Here is a 17,124-nt window from a genome sequence, read left to right as displayed (position 1 = left end):
TGTCAGATCCCTGAAGTACCTTTAAATAGCGATTACAGAAATACTCCTGCAAATCTGGACCATTTCATCCAAACACTTGGCATCAAGGTGATTTTAGACAATGTCATCATCATATTTCAAATCATTTCTTCTGCTTTGCAGCTTTTTCTTAAAGCAAGGCAGTTCTTGTCATAACCAATACAATAGTATATCTTGGCACCTCCTGCTATTGGTTTAATTTCTTGTAGTTTTGTTGTTTCTAATATCAATGACCGATAGGAAAAACAAGGGGGTTAACACTGACTAACATTAACCTAACTGCTTTTCCATGAAACAAAGGGGTTAATGCTGACTAGTATTTACCTACCTGCTTCTCCCATGCAATACACTGAATACTTTCACACTTATGTCATCAAGAACTGTATCTAGATCCTTTGCTACCTGCTTTCAATCGGCAATCTGGCCTAGAGAAGCTGAAAAGCTACATGCTCAAGAAACAGAACTAGAAATAAAGCAGAGTAAAAAAAAAAAATCCCTACTCTTTTATTTATGGCTCTGGGATGTTTGTTACACACCTACCTATGGTTAGAGAATTCAGCATTCCCCTTGAGCTATGTTGTATTAAAAAGGAAGGGGTTTTCTTCAGAAGCACAGTCATTTGACTAAAATAGTGTCAAAACATTAGGACCTTCTTTTTTGAATCCAATTCTAAAGCTTGATTATATATAACTCTCAGCATCTGTTTGTTTTTTCCACTGTATTTTACAAAATGCTTGCAATCTGTATTCATACTCACTTCTTTGCAACTTTCGTATCTAAGACTAAGATACTGCCACTCTCATGGACTTTCTCCAAAAGTCAGGAATTAAGTTTTGTGATCTTCCTCCTTGGCTCACTTGGAAATATCCTGGCTTTACTCGCTACAGCAGATGTAACTGTCAGCAACTAACGATATGCTTGAGCAAGCCAGATAGAGACAAGTGTTGGAGCCTAATGACTTAGAAGTCTCTTCCAGACAAAAATCAGAAATCAAAGAAAAGGAATAGTTTCAATTGAAGAGGAGAACAGGTTCCATTTCTAGTCTGATGTTACCAACTATGACATACAGCATGAAGCTGAAACTTTACTTTTAGGATGCTTTTAAAATTTATTTTGCTTAAAGATATTAAGACATACTACCTTCAAAAGCTACATTAAGTGAAGAACACAAAACAGATTTAATAGGCCAGAACAAGTGTCTGTCTAACTTATTATCCTGTCTCCAGGAGCAGATATGTAAAGTTGGGCACGCACATAGGAATACTTTCCAGAACAGTTTCCAGCCATTATTGATTCATGATCCAGGGATTTACTGCAGCTAGACACATTGCCTTTATATTTAATAGCCCTCAACAGCTTCTTCTTCCATAAATTCATCCAGTTGTTTTTTCAACCTATGTACACTCTTTTCATCCAGAATGACTGCAGCAAGGATTTCCTCAGTTTTAAAAAACAATTTTTCCATATTTTGTTTGTGAATTTTTCTTGTGGGCTAGATCCTGCTCACAGGCCTTGAGAGGTTCTACACTGTCCTGGATGTTTAGATGGGTGTAAAGCATTCTACTGGGAATCACTTTGCTCCTCTCATTTCAAAAAAAACAGAGCTCAGCATGAATGGATTCTTATAAGCTTTCCTTCAGTTCCTACTACTATACAATTAATAGACCTGTTACTGTTTCAATTTTTATGTGGCATTTTTAATGATTATGTGACAAGAAATGAAGTTAGGAAAAAAAAAAAAAGGAATAATGAACGTCACAAGACTTTACTACTTACCCATAGCTTCCTTGTACCTCCTTGCTGACCTGTTGGAAGCTCTAAGTGGAGATCACCTCCACTGGAATACATTTCCACCACCTGGGGTGGATAACAGGAAAATGTTAACACTCAGCAATAAAGGGAGTCTGGATTAATTATCAGAGATTATAATGTACAATGCTATGGCTTAGCAACAATTTGACTACTACAGTTTCTTACAAGTTTACTTTGGATGATGATATAGGTATTTGCTAGTTGTACAGTTCAAATGCTTTCTGTAGCATCTCACCTTTTGTGGATCATTTACTTAACAGAATCATATCACAGTCATCAGTGGACTACTCATTTACTTGTTTGGTTAGGTACAGACATCACTTCAGACATCAATTCTGCCTTAACATAAGAATTCTTGCCATTTTTACATACTAGGTTGCACTGTAAAGCCACCATGTGCTATGAGTAATACTGCTATAACCTTCTTCAAAAAGTTTAGAGAAATTCATTTTATTGTATTTGCATTTCATTGGTGGGCATTTTTGACAGCGGCTTGTCAAATGAAGAGAGCATTTTTCTTTCCTTGTTGATCAGTAATAAAATACAGATTACTCCTGAAGTTTTTGGATGATGATGAAATCATATTGATGCAAAACAAGCAAAAGGGAGCTAGGAGTCTTAGCTGGGTTCAAAACACATGAGGTATTTTATTTTGTTTGCTTCAGTACTTTTCTTAATTACCAGTGAAGTTCAGTTTTCTTTTGCAGTAATTTCGACCATTTGTAAAAATACAGATTTCACAGTTAACCTAATTAAGAGATTTATGAGCATAATCTGCAGTTTCTAGTATGGCTTATTTGCTTTTAAACATAGAGAAACATTTATATAATGGGAAAAACTTGGCTTCAAGTAGCTTTGCAATTTAAATGAAATTTTAAGAAATTTCAAAATAAATAAAATTTCAGTTTGATACCATAAACATAAATGAATATTTGATGTCCCTCTCAAGCTCACCTGCAATGGTTCACTGTGAGGGTTATGTATATTTATTATAGGAGAAAAACTGCTATTTACAGGAACTCTTGCCCCAATAAAAGGGCGCAATCGATAGGGGTTCGGTACTCCAATGCCAAACACCTGGTTCAGAAAAAAAGGATAAAAACAAGCTTAAGTAACTGCATGTAGTTGCAGAGCATGTAGTTGTAGAGCCTAACATATGTGCCAATTTTAGCAGTCTACCCACTATATTTTTCTAATTAAGTTTAAAGTATAGTTCTAACTGAACATTTAAAAGAAATATCATGATAAAGCATTGAAATAAACAAACTGGTTTAGTTTGCAGCTAATGGGTATTTCTTGTAGTTACTACTTTTCCCAACGCTGACATACCTAGAACAGAGGAAGCCGAAAGACCATCTCTTCTTTTTCTGATATTCTGAAATACTACGTACTAGAGCTAAAGGTTAAAAAGATGTAAAATATCCTTTAGTGGTACCATTGTATGGTTATCTTTTTGAATCTCAGGCAAATAGTTTTCTGCACCTAGTGAATAAAACTGTCTTGTCATTGGATCAGACAAGCATGGAGCTGTACAGAATGAGCTGGATCACTGCAACAAGCCATGAAAACACGGGCAAAAAAGTTGTTGAGAGGGTTTTTAAAACAGATTCAGTGATCTGGTTTACAGTGTTTCCCCACAGATATTTATACTGGTATAACTCTGTTACAACAAGCATCTGGGATGGAAACTTCAACTAGCTCGTCTGATAAAGAACATTGTACAAATACCCTCAAATGGTTAAACACGCAACAATATATACTGTTCTAGTTGTTCCACACTTTACAACTTTTTCCAAGAGTGTTCTCCACTTACTCCTCTTACCTGATAAGTAAATACACCATGATTAGAAGTGTTAATAAATAAAGTGTTCTCCACATTTCCCACTACTCTTGCAAGGAAAACTACATCAAAGGATGTATTGCCTCCTGGAAGAATTTTCTGGGGGGAAAGGAGAAAAGCCAAGGAAGAAGCAAAACTGTTTATTGAGAACATTAACCTTGCAGATGAACAAAATTTTTTGTGCTACAGAAGATCTCCACGTGTTCTTTATGGAAAACTGAAATTAGAAAGTCTATTACAGATCTAGGAAAAAATAAGTAGAAGTTTTAAACAAAGAAATGTATAATAAAAATTAGAATAACAATATTTTACAACTATTATCTAGTGCAAGTTTAAATTCAATTGAATTTTTAAGCCGAACTCTAAGTTCAGAATTCAACATAGTGCAGAAATATTTTGACTGACAGTTCACAGAGCACTGAAGAAAAACAATTACTGCAAAACTTTCAAAAGTGAAAAAGGCTGCTCATAGGGTTTCTGAAGGAAGGGTTTGTTTTTTTTTTTTTTTTTTTAGCATTTTACATGGCCCCTGCTAAACCACAGGCCCAGACGAAACTGAAACTAGAGGACTATATCTGACAGTAATTTAGTTAAGTTAACCCTACTGATGCCATGCCTTTCAACTTCCAAGTTCTTGTGACATAACTGCAGCAGTTATACCTGTGTTGGAGTATACCTGCTTGAGACTAATATCACTTCATTGGACTTACAATTTTCATAAAGATTCTAAAAACAGTTTGTTACTGTATGTGCTCTAAAGTAAAGTATATTTGTCACTTCAGCAACAAAAGAGATCTGATGTTAAACTGTCAGTGTCAGTATATACTTCCAATGTAGTTAGAACTCCTACAAAATATTCCACTCCTCCTCCTCTTATAGGTTTGTGTATATTTCTATGCTCAGTTCAAATTCACTTGGTAACTAATAAGAGATCAAGAACTGAGGTATCTAGTTTTATGTCTGTAATTATTGCAATAAGTAGCTCATTCAAAGAAGTGGAGGGGGGAAACAAACTCTCATTCAGAAAACAGATAAACTCATTTTGAGAAAGCAGAACAACTTACCCTATTCTGAAAAAATGATGCATGAAAATGTGATGTTGTAGCAGATATCGATACTAATGTAATTGTTTCTTCTGAGCTAGGATTATGTAGGTAAACTTTTTCCATTTTTGGCATTCCAACTGGCCTGTCAAGAAAGAGAAAATATTTTTAAAATTCTAGCATTTAATCAATGATATATAAAATTGGACTTTGTCTCATTAAACCAGATAGGAAATAAATATAGCAGTGATGAACACTGATAATAAAGTTTCCATTAAATGTTTCTTTGAAGAAATATATGCAAATTCCACCATAAAGGAACACAAGGGACTTAACTTTTTTCTCATCATTTTATTGATTAATTTTTCTGAAATTTTCCAAACACTGTATCATTCCTATAAATTGATACCTATATGAAATTAAACGTTATTTCTCAGGTTTCCACTTCAGAAAGTTTTCTATTCCTGCACCAGAATCTCTGAATAATCCTCTTAAAAAAAGAAATTGTGCAAAGCAACATAGAGGAAACAGAACATATCTAGACAAAAGTCTACACAAAACTTTCTTCCTGATAGATTGCAAGTACTCTTACCTAGAACCCAGAATTTCTATTGTACTATATTTTATTGTATGCTCTATGGAATGTACAGCAACTACACATACCTCAAGTAAAAAAAATGAGGTTCTTGAGATAAATTCTAGAATTTAAGCCTAAACGCAGGAGCCACACAGTTAAACAAACTGAAAATTTTTTCAGTAACAAGTCATGCTAATAATTTATTCCACATAAGCAGTAAGCTTGTTTCTTTTTACCTACAGCAATTCATATGTGCTTACAAGACAAGAAATGCTTCAGTTTCACTAATTATTTTTCAGACTTTGGTAATGCAGACATATTAGTCATCAGCACCAAATCGCTAATTAAGTGTGTCAATCACAATTTGCTCCAAACAAAATTTTGGAATTCAAAGTAGTTACTTCTTAACTTTAAGCTTACACCCATTCTGTTCCCCTTTCATGTCACCGACTCCAAACTTTGTAAAGACTGTAAAACTATTTATAAGAATAGCTATCTGTAGTACCAAAAGTAGTGATGATTGATAAGAGGCAGCTGTTCTGTCATCCTCTGTTAATTTTGTTTAACAGTTCAAATCAGTACGTGCTATTGTAGTTGCATAATTTTTCAACTGGGTGGTCTCAATAGGTAAAGCAGCATAAGTTTGTTGTAGACTAAAGATTGCACTGAACAGAAGATTCAGTGATAATATCAACCTATACCACAATTTACGAAGTTATTCTGATAACAGGCAGCACCTTCTACTCACGAAACATAATGGGCTAAACAGATAGATGCTAAAGACCATGGTATTAGTTCAGAGATACAATTATGAACCTTTAATAAAAGGCACCATCACTTTAAGAGTAAAATATACATATTTCTGCACACTACTATTGTAGAGCTCTTTGCTTTGCTTGCTCAATCCTCCTAATGTTGCATCTACCAACAAGCAATTGTTCCTGATCCTTCTTTTTCGCACCATCATTTCAATCTCTTCTCTAACTTAACAAACAAGCAATGAGGAATACAACTCCTCTCCTTACCAGTCATCTGTACAATACCCAGCGTCCAGGTTAAGTCCCTAACAAAGTATCCAAAAGGATAGTAGAAAGAGAAAGGGTTTATCAGCTCTGTTTTGATAACTGTTGCAACTACTACATTGTTGACCAAAAGAATCAAACAGTAAACCTATACATCTCTTCTCCATTTACTAAGGAAAAGCTTATTAACCTAGAGAGGAATTTCAATGAGAATGCCCCCACCCAAAAAAATACCAAAGCAGTGCCAACACCCCTATCCCCCACAGCTAAAAAATAACCAAAGCTCAACTGAGAAAAGTGTCTTCTAGTACAGTTATCTATCACCCCCTGAATTCTGACCGATATTTTAAACACTTTCACTGACATTAGTAGAGATAGGCTTGAATGGTCTATCGGCCTGGCAACTGAAAGAAGTAAACAAGCTCTTGTTACAGTCAGCAATTTCTCTGTGGATTCATTCTTTTAAAAAAGTGGCCATGCTTTAAACAACTACCTTCTGATTCTACTGACACAAAAAGCCTAAAAGAAAAAAATTTTTTGCTACACAAACAGAAGTACATAAATATCATCATTCTGATAATATTTGCCAATAAGCAAATTCCGATTTTTGTAGGTTTCTTCTTCCTTCCGCAGAATCCAAAGCAGCCCTCGTTATTTTCACTCTAAACCTACAGTTTCAGATATGCTTCTACCACAGTTTTTTTCCACGTAACTTTTCCCCTCACTCCCATAAATGGGCTGATGTGCTTGTGCGCTCACACTTCCCATACTGCCATTTTAAATTGGTGCATCTGGAGACAACAAGGCACTTATTCCATACGGCCTTTCAGTATGAGATGGAAGAATTTTTTAAGACACAGTTCTTTTTTGGCTGTGTAACCAGAGTACACAGAGCAGCATACATGGAGACACTCTGGGTCTCCAGAAGTACAGAGAACCTGTGGGGTAAATGGATTAGCAAATCGCATTATTTGCAAGTTTTGGATGCTGTCTTTACCTATTCCCGAGACAGAAAGTTCACTCGGTTACAGCAGCCCAAGGGCATTAAACTATATGATTAAAAATTTAGCAAGAACAGCTAGTGCACATGAACAAGTGGTTTAAAACAAACTTTGTTATTTAAAAATAAAAATAAAAATCCAGGAGCTCTGTATGGATCCCAGGCTTGGTTTTGCCTATGTTCAATACTGGGTGATATTACATTATACATACACCGTTATAATGATTGAACAGTGATTTTTTTTCTTTTACACTGGAGCAAGCTTTCTAATTTTCAGCTGCATGAGCTGTCTTAATAAGACATGAAGATATGCAAACGCAGGCAATATAGTTTATGGAAGTTATTTGTATTTTCATGAGAAGAAAATACTCAGTATTCAACAGTTCCTTCATCTAACGGTGTAAGGCACAAAAGAATGAGCAGCTAGAAGCTGAAACTTGCTTTCTCTTTGCTAGGATTTTATCTTGAGAAGAATGAGTAACTAGAAGGAACAAGGTAAGACAATTTGTGAATATTCACTTACACAGAATTCTCCCCAGCCTATGTCCTACCTTTGCAACCATGCTCTTGCTTCCATACTGGACTGTAGCTAATGACTGACTGGCAGCAAATCATGCTGTGCTCCTTCTCCAACCCTTAAGAAAGCTCTTTCAATCACTTCTGAGGTTTACCTGTCTGCTCCCTAGTTTTCACTGTAGTTTCTCAGTCTCTCCAGTTGAAGACATGCTCGCACCAGCTCTGTATTGTGATTCTCTTGCTTGTCACACACTGCGGTTTCTGGACGCTGCTCTTCCCCTTGAGCAACTTCAGTAGCTCCCCGAGAAGGGGCAACCATCCTCTCCCCCTTGTACATTGCACTCCAACCAATCTTCTTAGAGGAGTTTAACAGCCAAAACCAAGAATAAAGCAGTACAGTTCCAGTCCACCACAACAGCGGGAACTGACAGAAGACAAGGTGGATTTTAAGCACTGTATTACACAAAAGAAATCTGCAGGACTAGTATATCACATGTGATACAGAGAGCCAACTATGTACTGAAAACTTAACATCAGAGCTGTTTTAAGTACAGCTTTTTATGATGCATATTGTGTGAAACACCACAACACTAAGAAAAATATTTTGAATGAACAGGTAATACTGAAGTGTCAGCCTGCTCCCATCAGAGAGGTGGTTTGAAAGTAAAACTCAATATCCCAGGAAACGCTCTGAATATTAACAATCTTTTAAGTCCTGAACACTTTTCCAGTGCTGAAAAGAGGGGAATATAAGTCAGTAAATTTGAGAGGCTAAAGCCTGTAAAAACAGCTAGTAGGGAAGCAGCCACACAGCAGACATCACAGTTCACTAAAGCTCGACAGGCTGGAGAAATGAGCAGAGAGTCATGAAGTCCAACAAAGGGAAGTGCGAAGTCCTGCACCTGGGGAGATATAACCCCTCACACCAGTACAGGCTGGGGGCAGACTGGCTGGAAAGGAGCTTTGCAGAGAATGACCTGGTGGTCCTGGTGGACAAGTTAACATGAGCCAGCAATGAGCCCTTGTGGCAAAGGCAGCCAACCGCATTTCTCAAGACTGTGGAGGTTCCTCTCTAAATCACTCCTCCCGGTACGTGTCATCTGCAAACTTGACTGGGGGTGCATTTGCTCCCACCATCCAGGTCATTAATGAAGATGTATTGACCCCTGGGGGACACCACTAGTGACTGGCCTCCAGCTGGACTTTGTGCCACTGATCACAAACCTTTGAGCCCAGCAGTTCATCCAGTTTTCAGTCCACCCCACTGACCACTCATCTAGCCCCCACTTCCTCAGCTTGTCTATGAGGATGTTATGGGAGACACCATCAAAACTCTTACCAAAGTCTAGATAAACAATGTCCACTGCTCTCCCCTCATCCACCAAGCCAGTCATCTCATCATAGAAGGCTATCAGGTTGATTAAGCATGATTTCCTCTTTGTAAATCTGTGCTGACTACTCCCAATCACCTCCCTGTCCTTTGCATGTCTGGAAACAGTATCCAGGATTAGCTGCTCCATCACCTTCCCAGGGATCAAGCTGAGGCTGACCAGCCTGTAGCTTCCTGAATCCTTCTTGCCTGTCTTGAAGATAGGGGGGTCATTTGCTCTCTTCCAGAGCTTAGGAATCTCCCCCAGTTGCCACAACCTTTCAAAGATGATTTAGAGTGGCTTTGCAATGACATGAGCCAGCTCCCTCAGCACTTGCAGGTGTATCTCGTCAGGACCTCTGCCTTTTCAGTGTCCTTTGTCGCCAGGGCCCCTGCCCCATTTAGTAGCAGGCTCACATCTTACTGCTCATGTATGTACAGAAGCCCTTCCTGTTGCCTTTCATGTCCCTTGCCAGTTTCAACTCCAGGTGGATTTTAGCTTTCCTAACCCCATCTTTGCATGCTCAGACAGTATCTCTGTATTCCTCTGGGGTCATCTGTCTCTGCTTCCACACCTCCTGTACACTTCCTTTTTATGTTTGAGTTTAGTCAGGAACTCCTTGTTCATCCATGCAGGCCTTCTGCTGCCTTTGCTTGATTTCCCGCTTGTTGGGATGAACTATTTTTGAGTTTGGAGGAGGTGATCTTCAAACATCAGCCAGCTCTCTTGGACCCTCCTACCTCCAGGACCATATCCCATAGGACTTTTCCAAGCCAGGTCCCTGAACAGGCTAAAGTCTGCTCTCCTGAAGTCCAGGGCTGTGATCCTGCTTTTTTGCTTTTTTCCCCCCCTTCACAAGATCCTGAACTGCATGACCTTGTAGCTGCTGTAGCCAAGATTGCCCCTGACTTTCATACCTCAGACCAGTTCTTCCTTGTTTGCAAGTATGAGGTCCAACAGAGCTTCTCTCCTTGCCAGCTCCTCAGTCAACTGTGTTAGAAAGTTGTCACGAATGCACTCCAGAAAACTCCTGGATTGCTTGTGCCCTGCTGTGCTATCCCTCCAGCAGATATCAGGGTGGTACATCACAGCAGAGCTATAGGCGATAAAGACAGATGTCACTAAAAAGGAATTCTACTGCTAGAACTATTTTTTTTTTTTTTTTTTAAACTTTTCATTGACCTTTCTGATTTTGTAAAAATAAGCCTAATATTTTCTTTTGCTCAGATAGAGCCTTGCTTATATGCCTTAAACTTGATGTTAGTCAAATCTACAGAAATCTAACTAACTTCAGGTGTTTTTTCTCTCATCAGAGATGAGAAAATCCAGGTAAAGGAGTGTGCACCACACACCCTTAATGAACCTGTATCACAAGCAGTAATCAACTAAGAGATGCTCTCCAAACTGTGGATTACCAAGTCATAACGATCTGCACAAGGACAGTATTGCCTGGTGCCAAATTTTACAGAAGAATTTCCTGGAGCAGTCACAGATAGCACTTGCAAGAAGCTGGTACAGAAACACACCTTTAGGCAAATATGAAGCGTCAAAGCATGCAAGATTTTGCTCCTGATCTTTTGTGCCTGCATAACGCTAAGTCCACCTACACTGATAAAAACAGGTACCACAACTGGGATGAGAAGATGGTAACTAACATCTGGTGAGATGCCTGTTCAGAGGCATAAGTAAGCCTGTGCTGAAGTTCTTTACTGCTGCAACTCCACTCTTTCCAATGTCCAAGCTAGAGTATCTGCAATATACTGTAAGCAAGTCCTTGTGATTGAATTAATTTCTGCTTTAGAAGTCAAGAGGTAGATTCTTTCAACTAAAGGAAACCAGCTTCTGCAAAGAGAGTTGGGGAAAAAAATGCTTGATTATTGTCTCAAACTTAATTCACAAAAGCATCTATTCACTGTGAAGCAAACATGGATTGAGAAACTGCCCTTTTAAAAGAGCAATTACATTTCTTCTTAGTGCCTATAATTTAGACGCCTCTGTAAAAATGCAGACTTGATTTACAAAGTTGATACAATTCCTTTACTAAAAGCAAAGAATATGAATTCAGCAGATAACACTTCCCCTCTTACATCCGCCCATTATTTTTAATGAGACTGGAGAGAGAACTGAAGTCAATCTGGGGCTTCCCACTTAGATTTCGGACTGTTGGGAGTAAAGATACATATACTCAACATTCAGTCCAGACAAAATCCTCATTAAATTTGATAGTCTAACAAAATCTTTCCCCCATTTATATTTTAACTATACTTTTTAGCATCTTTGGCAACTGCTAAAATAATTGTAGAATTATTGTAATAATTGTAACAGATCATATCAAAGGTCCACCTGGGTTAAAGCAGTATCATCTCTTGGACAGGAGTGAATAGCAGATACCTAGGCAAAAGTGTAAGACTGGGGCAAGCATACAAAGCTTCTTGCCCGAGCAGTCCCCTAGCCTCTAGCTATTTGTAGCTCAGGAACTTCCTGAACCAATGCAGATGAAAGCTCCTCTCAGAAGATCAGAGATAGTAAGCTCCAAAAAATATGTCAGTTTTTGACCTGTAATGTATGCGGCGACTTTTAATGAAATGTTGCAAGCTGGTCTTACAAGGTTACCTCTCCAGACAGAGCGAGTACCTGTCTGTACCTCATTCTGAAGAAAATGCTAGCACAGCCAACTTAAACGAACGAAGCCTGCATGACGATCAGAGAATTTGAAGTACACAGTTTTTCCTGTTTCACACTAAACTATATGCATCACTGTTTGAGCGACACAGACAAGCAACTTCTATAACTGAAGTTAGAGCAACTAAAGCATCTATGTTTGAGAATGCAAATACGTCTCATTAACAGAAAAAAGCAGAAGAAAATGGAAGGGATCACTACACTGGCCTATAGACTGTTTATCAGCTTTCAGTTTCCACTGGCTTTTCACAAATCAAGAAAGTTCTTCTGTATTAGATGACCAAAAGTTAGTCTCCACTTAACATAAAATGGCGCATTTACTGTTCTTCATATATTCAGAATCAAACAGGGATCCCATAATGATAAATCATACTTTTTCCAAAGAGTTATCAAAACCCATACACAAAACATTACAAGTATAGTCTTAGCCAATCCTGCCAGCAACTGGGACTTGAACTAGGTTAAGAGTGTAATAAACTGCACTATTTGCTTTGGCAGCATGTATCAGTCTAACATGATAAGCAAACAAAAACAGAGGTAGAGCTGGACTAAATGTCAATTTACTGTCAAAAGTCGTCTTATATTGAACAAAATTCCAAAAGAAATGGAAGTTTAATTCTGCAACTTTTTCCTTTAAAGAACGCAACTTCTCATGCATTAAAAATGTATTGAATGTACAGTGTAAATATTTGGTTGTACATTATAGGTACCTTCTAAGTCCTTTCACCATTTATAAATATAGTTGTTTAAAAATGTGAGAAAAATAATGATCTGGATAAACTCTCTACTTGTTAAAATTAATTCTCCTGTATTTACTGTTACGAATTAAAGTTCCTGAACAAAAGAGACTGATTTGCTAACTTCCCTATCTCTTATGTTACTTTTAGTCATATACTTGCAGGAAGGTCTGAAATATTTGAATATTACCAAACAATTCCTTTCAAGGCCAGATGAAGCTTTTAGAAATACCTTGCCAAATACTAGACCGAGCTCACAAACAAGAAACATGAAAACCATACAGAAGAATTTCAAAGGAAGTGCAAAATGAGATGAGTTGATAAAAAATTGAAGACAGATTTGTAGAATGCTGTCCTACTACCAAGGAAACATTAGACATTGTCTATAAAGTGGCACCTTGCTCTCAGATTCAGTGAAGCAAGATGCTCCTTTCAACACAGAAGCAAGGGCTGATCAACTACACAGATTAGAACTATGACTTTTGCTAAAAGCACATTCATTTCATACATTACCAATCATTACTATGAAATAGGGGTAAGAAGAGAAATTCAGCTTTAAAATAATTTCACATTTTAAAATTTTGAGGATCAGCAGTTATCAGCATGTTGTGTTAGTATCCTAAAATACTAAATATTCAAATACTCAATTATCAAAAATTGCATCTAGTAATTACATCTAGTAAAAACTTAATTTTGAAGAACTTTTTAACTTTACTTTTTATATATTCACAGTTGATTTAACATGTATAAAGGCATCATATCAAGACACAAAGCAGGTACGAGAACAGCGTATCGGCTGCCCTTCATCTGTGTGCTTTGATGTTAATCTAAATGGGCCACCTGCACGAAGACTTGTCTCAAGCACAGAAAGTCATAGAGATAACTGTTCTGCTGGAATAGCCTCTGAGGAACCAACTGCTAAAGTTATGAAAGACAACCCAATGGTTACTGTCTGCATCTTAGAAAACCTTAATTATTCCATTCCCATTAAGCAACAGGGTAGAGTGATATATTAAAAGAGATTATAAGGAAAAGAACACAGCTAAGAATTGTGGGGGCAGGGAGGGGTGTAGTTTTGTTGTTGCTTTTGATACATGTTGATAGCTCAGCATAAAAAAAAACTTTGAAAAAGCTTGATCTAAATGCTACCTATTAGCAAAACACTGCTGTTTTGGATACCATATTTATTCAGAAACTAAGTGATAAGGTTTTGTGCATTTTCTAAAAAATCATTATTAGCTCATAAAGAACTGCTAGAAATTCAAAGTGAAAAGCCTGCATATTAAAAAAAATAAATAAAAAAGAAAAAAACTTAAGTCTGCATTATTTGACTTCCAAAGTGCTTGGCACCTTCAGTCTGTCCACACCAGAAGGTCGAGTTACACATCATCTCTCAAAGTTAGTACACTTTTATTTAAATGCCTTAAGTACAGGTTTTAGATTGAACTTTGCGGCTGCAGATCTGAACCTTTTTAAAAATTATTTTTGACATCTTACTGAAATTTTAGTAAAGATTAAGAGGACAGTGATTTCTGCCTGAGTTTACAATTTCAACTCCAACAGATAAAATAATGAACTATTGGAAAAAATAAATGGAGCACATAATGAACCAAGATCTAACGTACTGGCTCCCTATTTTAACTGATAAAAATCAGCACTCTCCCAGTACTAGAGCTATACTATTTTATTGCTTTCAGCTCTGACAGGAAAGGCTTGCATAGAAAGCTAAAACATAAAGGAGAACACACAGCTAAAAAGTATTTATGATACTGTCCAGAGTCTATTTTTAGTAAGAAAAAAAATGAAGGTATCTTTGGAAATCACACAGAAAAGAAGCAGATGTAGCTTACTTCACATAAGCATGTAAAATATAGATTAAAAAAACCCTAGATATTTCAACTAGTACATCAATACAGCACATTCATATTAGAAAAGCTGTAGAAAAATGTATTTCAAGTGTAATAAATTCTGTAATTATGAATTGAAAGCTTTGCAAAATTCACTTAATTCCAAATCAAAAATTTTTAAGTAGTTAGAGTAACTGTTGTACAAGTTTGAATTGTATTCACCACTATAATTCCTATTAATTATGGCTATAATGTTTGTTTTAGCAAAAATAGAGTGAGGCTTATCATAAGATATTCTACTATTCAATTTAGAACCTCAATATCCCATCTGTGATCAGTTACTGACAAAAAAAAACAAAAAACAAAAAACCAAAACAAAACAAAACCCCTAAAAGCTAGATGTATCAAAAGTTTGAGGGAATAAGGAAGAGTGGACAGAGTGATTTGTTACATTTTTCCTAATCAGGAGTTCACATATAAAGTTATTATAGTTTTGTTAGCTTGAACACAATCTTTGCAAAATGAAGCATTTCCTTACAGTTTTGCTATTTAGCAACATTAAGGTTGCTTTTGTACAATGGCCATTTCTGTAAAATCACTCTGCCAAAACAATGTACATTGCAGGCTCTCTTCCTTCTTAAACACAAAAGTTTACACCAAGTCAATACACAGAAGCTTCCTTGCCTATCTCTGTAGTCACCACGCTGCACACTACCCTTTCTTACAAACAAGCAGTACTGTATTTTTGCTAATAGTCTGTGGGTTATCTGTAACTAAAACAGTCTTTCATCCAGCAGCGGCAGGGCCGGTTAAAGATGGGGGAGGTTTAAGTCACAAGAACCACTGTGCACATCCCTGCTGGTTGTATTCTTCCCCTATTGAATTGTTAACAAAATGTTTGAAACAACCTCACTCAGTTTACATGGTACCAAATTATCAATCATGCACAGAGGCAACACCAACTGTAACTCTGTAACTATCTTTTAATGTTAAAAAAGGAAAATGTTTGTAATACCTATATGTAGTAGCCAGTTACTGGCAAGAGAAGCTAGACTCTAAAGTAGTTCTTAGAGGAACTGATCATAAAGAAGTGTATCTTTAAAAGTGTTAAACAAAAACTTCCTCCTCCATTTCTTTTATCCTTTAGAAAAGCCACAGACATGCTTGCTGTAAACCATTAAAGTCAACCACTGATAATTAAAGCAGTAACCAGCTGCAAAGTGTAACATGGCTTGAGCTGGTGACAGAGAGTCTTTGAGGCTGTATGTCACGAGCCTCATTACTGTTCTAACAACCGCAGATCTGCTAACAAGGTTTGACCCTCTCCCTCTTTTCGTAGGGGATCATTTCACAGTTCACAAGGTGGTCAAACACTTAAAATAGTAGAATTGAGTTTGAGTAAACTCCTACAAGAGGGCTGGAACAAGCTACAAGGGTCAGAAGGAAGTAATGCACCTTTAAAATCCCATCTACCATCGAAAGCAGTAGTAAAATAGGACACACTGGAGGACTGTGGGTCACATACAAACAGAAAGATAACCTCACCTCAGTACATTACATTCTACATGTAAAACTGTTTCCGCTTTTTAGAGCAACTGTACAAGGGTAAGTACAGACTCCAGCTCTGGCTAGTCAATGGAACCGACCTCTACCCAAAGACACTACAGAAATCATGGCAGCAGATGTGTAGCTTTATGATGTTTAAGACTAAGTACACCAGCTGGCTGGAATACATAGGCTAACTACACTCATGGACAATATATCAACGCAGTTTACATATATAATCTCCTCCATCAGTTACAAGTGCTCTTAACATTTATTCTACTTGTCTAAGTAAATAGATCCAAAAGACTTTCCAACTTACTGTTCATGGAAGTCCAGCATTGGTGGCTCAAACCGGAGAGGTCGACAATTTCCCCGATACAGGGATACACTGCAAGAAAAATTGAAGTGTTGTAATAGATATTGTAGATGATACATTTTTGCTCTCTCCCCATCTCAAATCATCTTTTCTTGGTGAAAGAATCATTAATACTAACAACATAGTAACTAATTCAAAAGAAGAAACAGCTTGACAAACTTGTCCAGTCAGAATACCGTAATTTTACCAGCCACTGATGTGACTATATGATGCCTCCATGAAAGATTATGCAAGAGTACAAATCTTGGAAGTGGACATAATTAAAATAGTTTTCCTCTGTACAATGATGGCTAATAAGTCAAACAATAACCTAAATAATAGGTTTATATTACCTTTCATAGCGATATCCAAATGTCCTGCATAGAACATACAACCAAGCCATTTATATACACATCATGAGTTTCTCTGGCTACACTTACACTATTAAATTAAACAATCTTGCAGCCATTCACTAGTATTGAGGCCATATGGGAGAAGACAGCCCATGCCTATACTATTAAAACTTCTTAAACTCCAAAAGTCAGTGACTCTGCTCTGAAAACTGTCATTGACTTGTACTAACTTCCCCCCCGAGAACTGTTTGGGAGAGTGCTAACAGGCAAAGGCTAAAATTCAGATACCACTCAAACAATTCAGCAGTAAAGACTACAGACTATCTGGAAACACTCCTTTGCACTGTTTATTTTACCACTACAGCTACAGCATATAGAGTGCAATCAACAACATAGAACATAAGTTA

The 17,124-nt window shown here is 37.1% G+C and overlaps 1 protein-coding gene across 4 annotated transcripts in view; it reads right to left on the bottom strand.

Moving 5' to 3' along the window:
* Positions 1-17,124, bottom strand: part of TMEM131 (transmembrane protein 131) — a 107,777-nt gene that overhangs the window by 51,446 nt on the left and 39,207 nt on the right. For all 4 annotated transcript variants that reach the window (XR_003254131.1, XM_026069445.1, XM_026069447.1 and 1 more), the window contains exons 4-8: positions 16,329-16,397; positions 4,735-4,858; positions 3,653-3,769; positions 2,785-2,907; positions 1,795-1,875 (exon numbers count right to left, since the gene is read on the bottom strand). Coding sequence is in view for 3 of the 4 variants with exons in the window: in XM_026069445.1 (XP_025925230.1) it covers positions 1,795-1,875; positions 2,785-2,907; positions 3,653-3,769; positions 4,735-4,858; positions 16,329-16,397 (514 nt within the window). In the remaining variant the exon portion in view is untranslated. The remainder of the gene's footprint in view (positions 1-1,794; positions 1,876-2,784; positions 2,908-3,652; positions 3,770-4,734; positions 4,859-16,328; positions 16,398-17,124) is intronic.

The sequence above is a fragment of the Apteryx rowi genome, unplaced genomic scaffold (genome assembly GCF_003343035.1).
Source record: "Apteryx rowi isolate R43461 unplaced genomic scaffold, aptRow1 scaffold_297, whole genome shotgun sequence".
Taxonomy (NCBI): Eukaryota; Metazoa; Chordata; class Aves; order Apterygiformes; family Apterygidae; genus Apteryx; species Apteryx rowi.
Note: the sequence above shows the minus strand (reverse complement) of the source record. Positions and strands in the feature narration are given on the sequence as shown.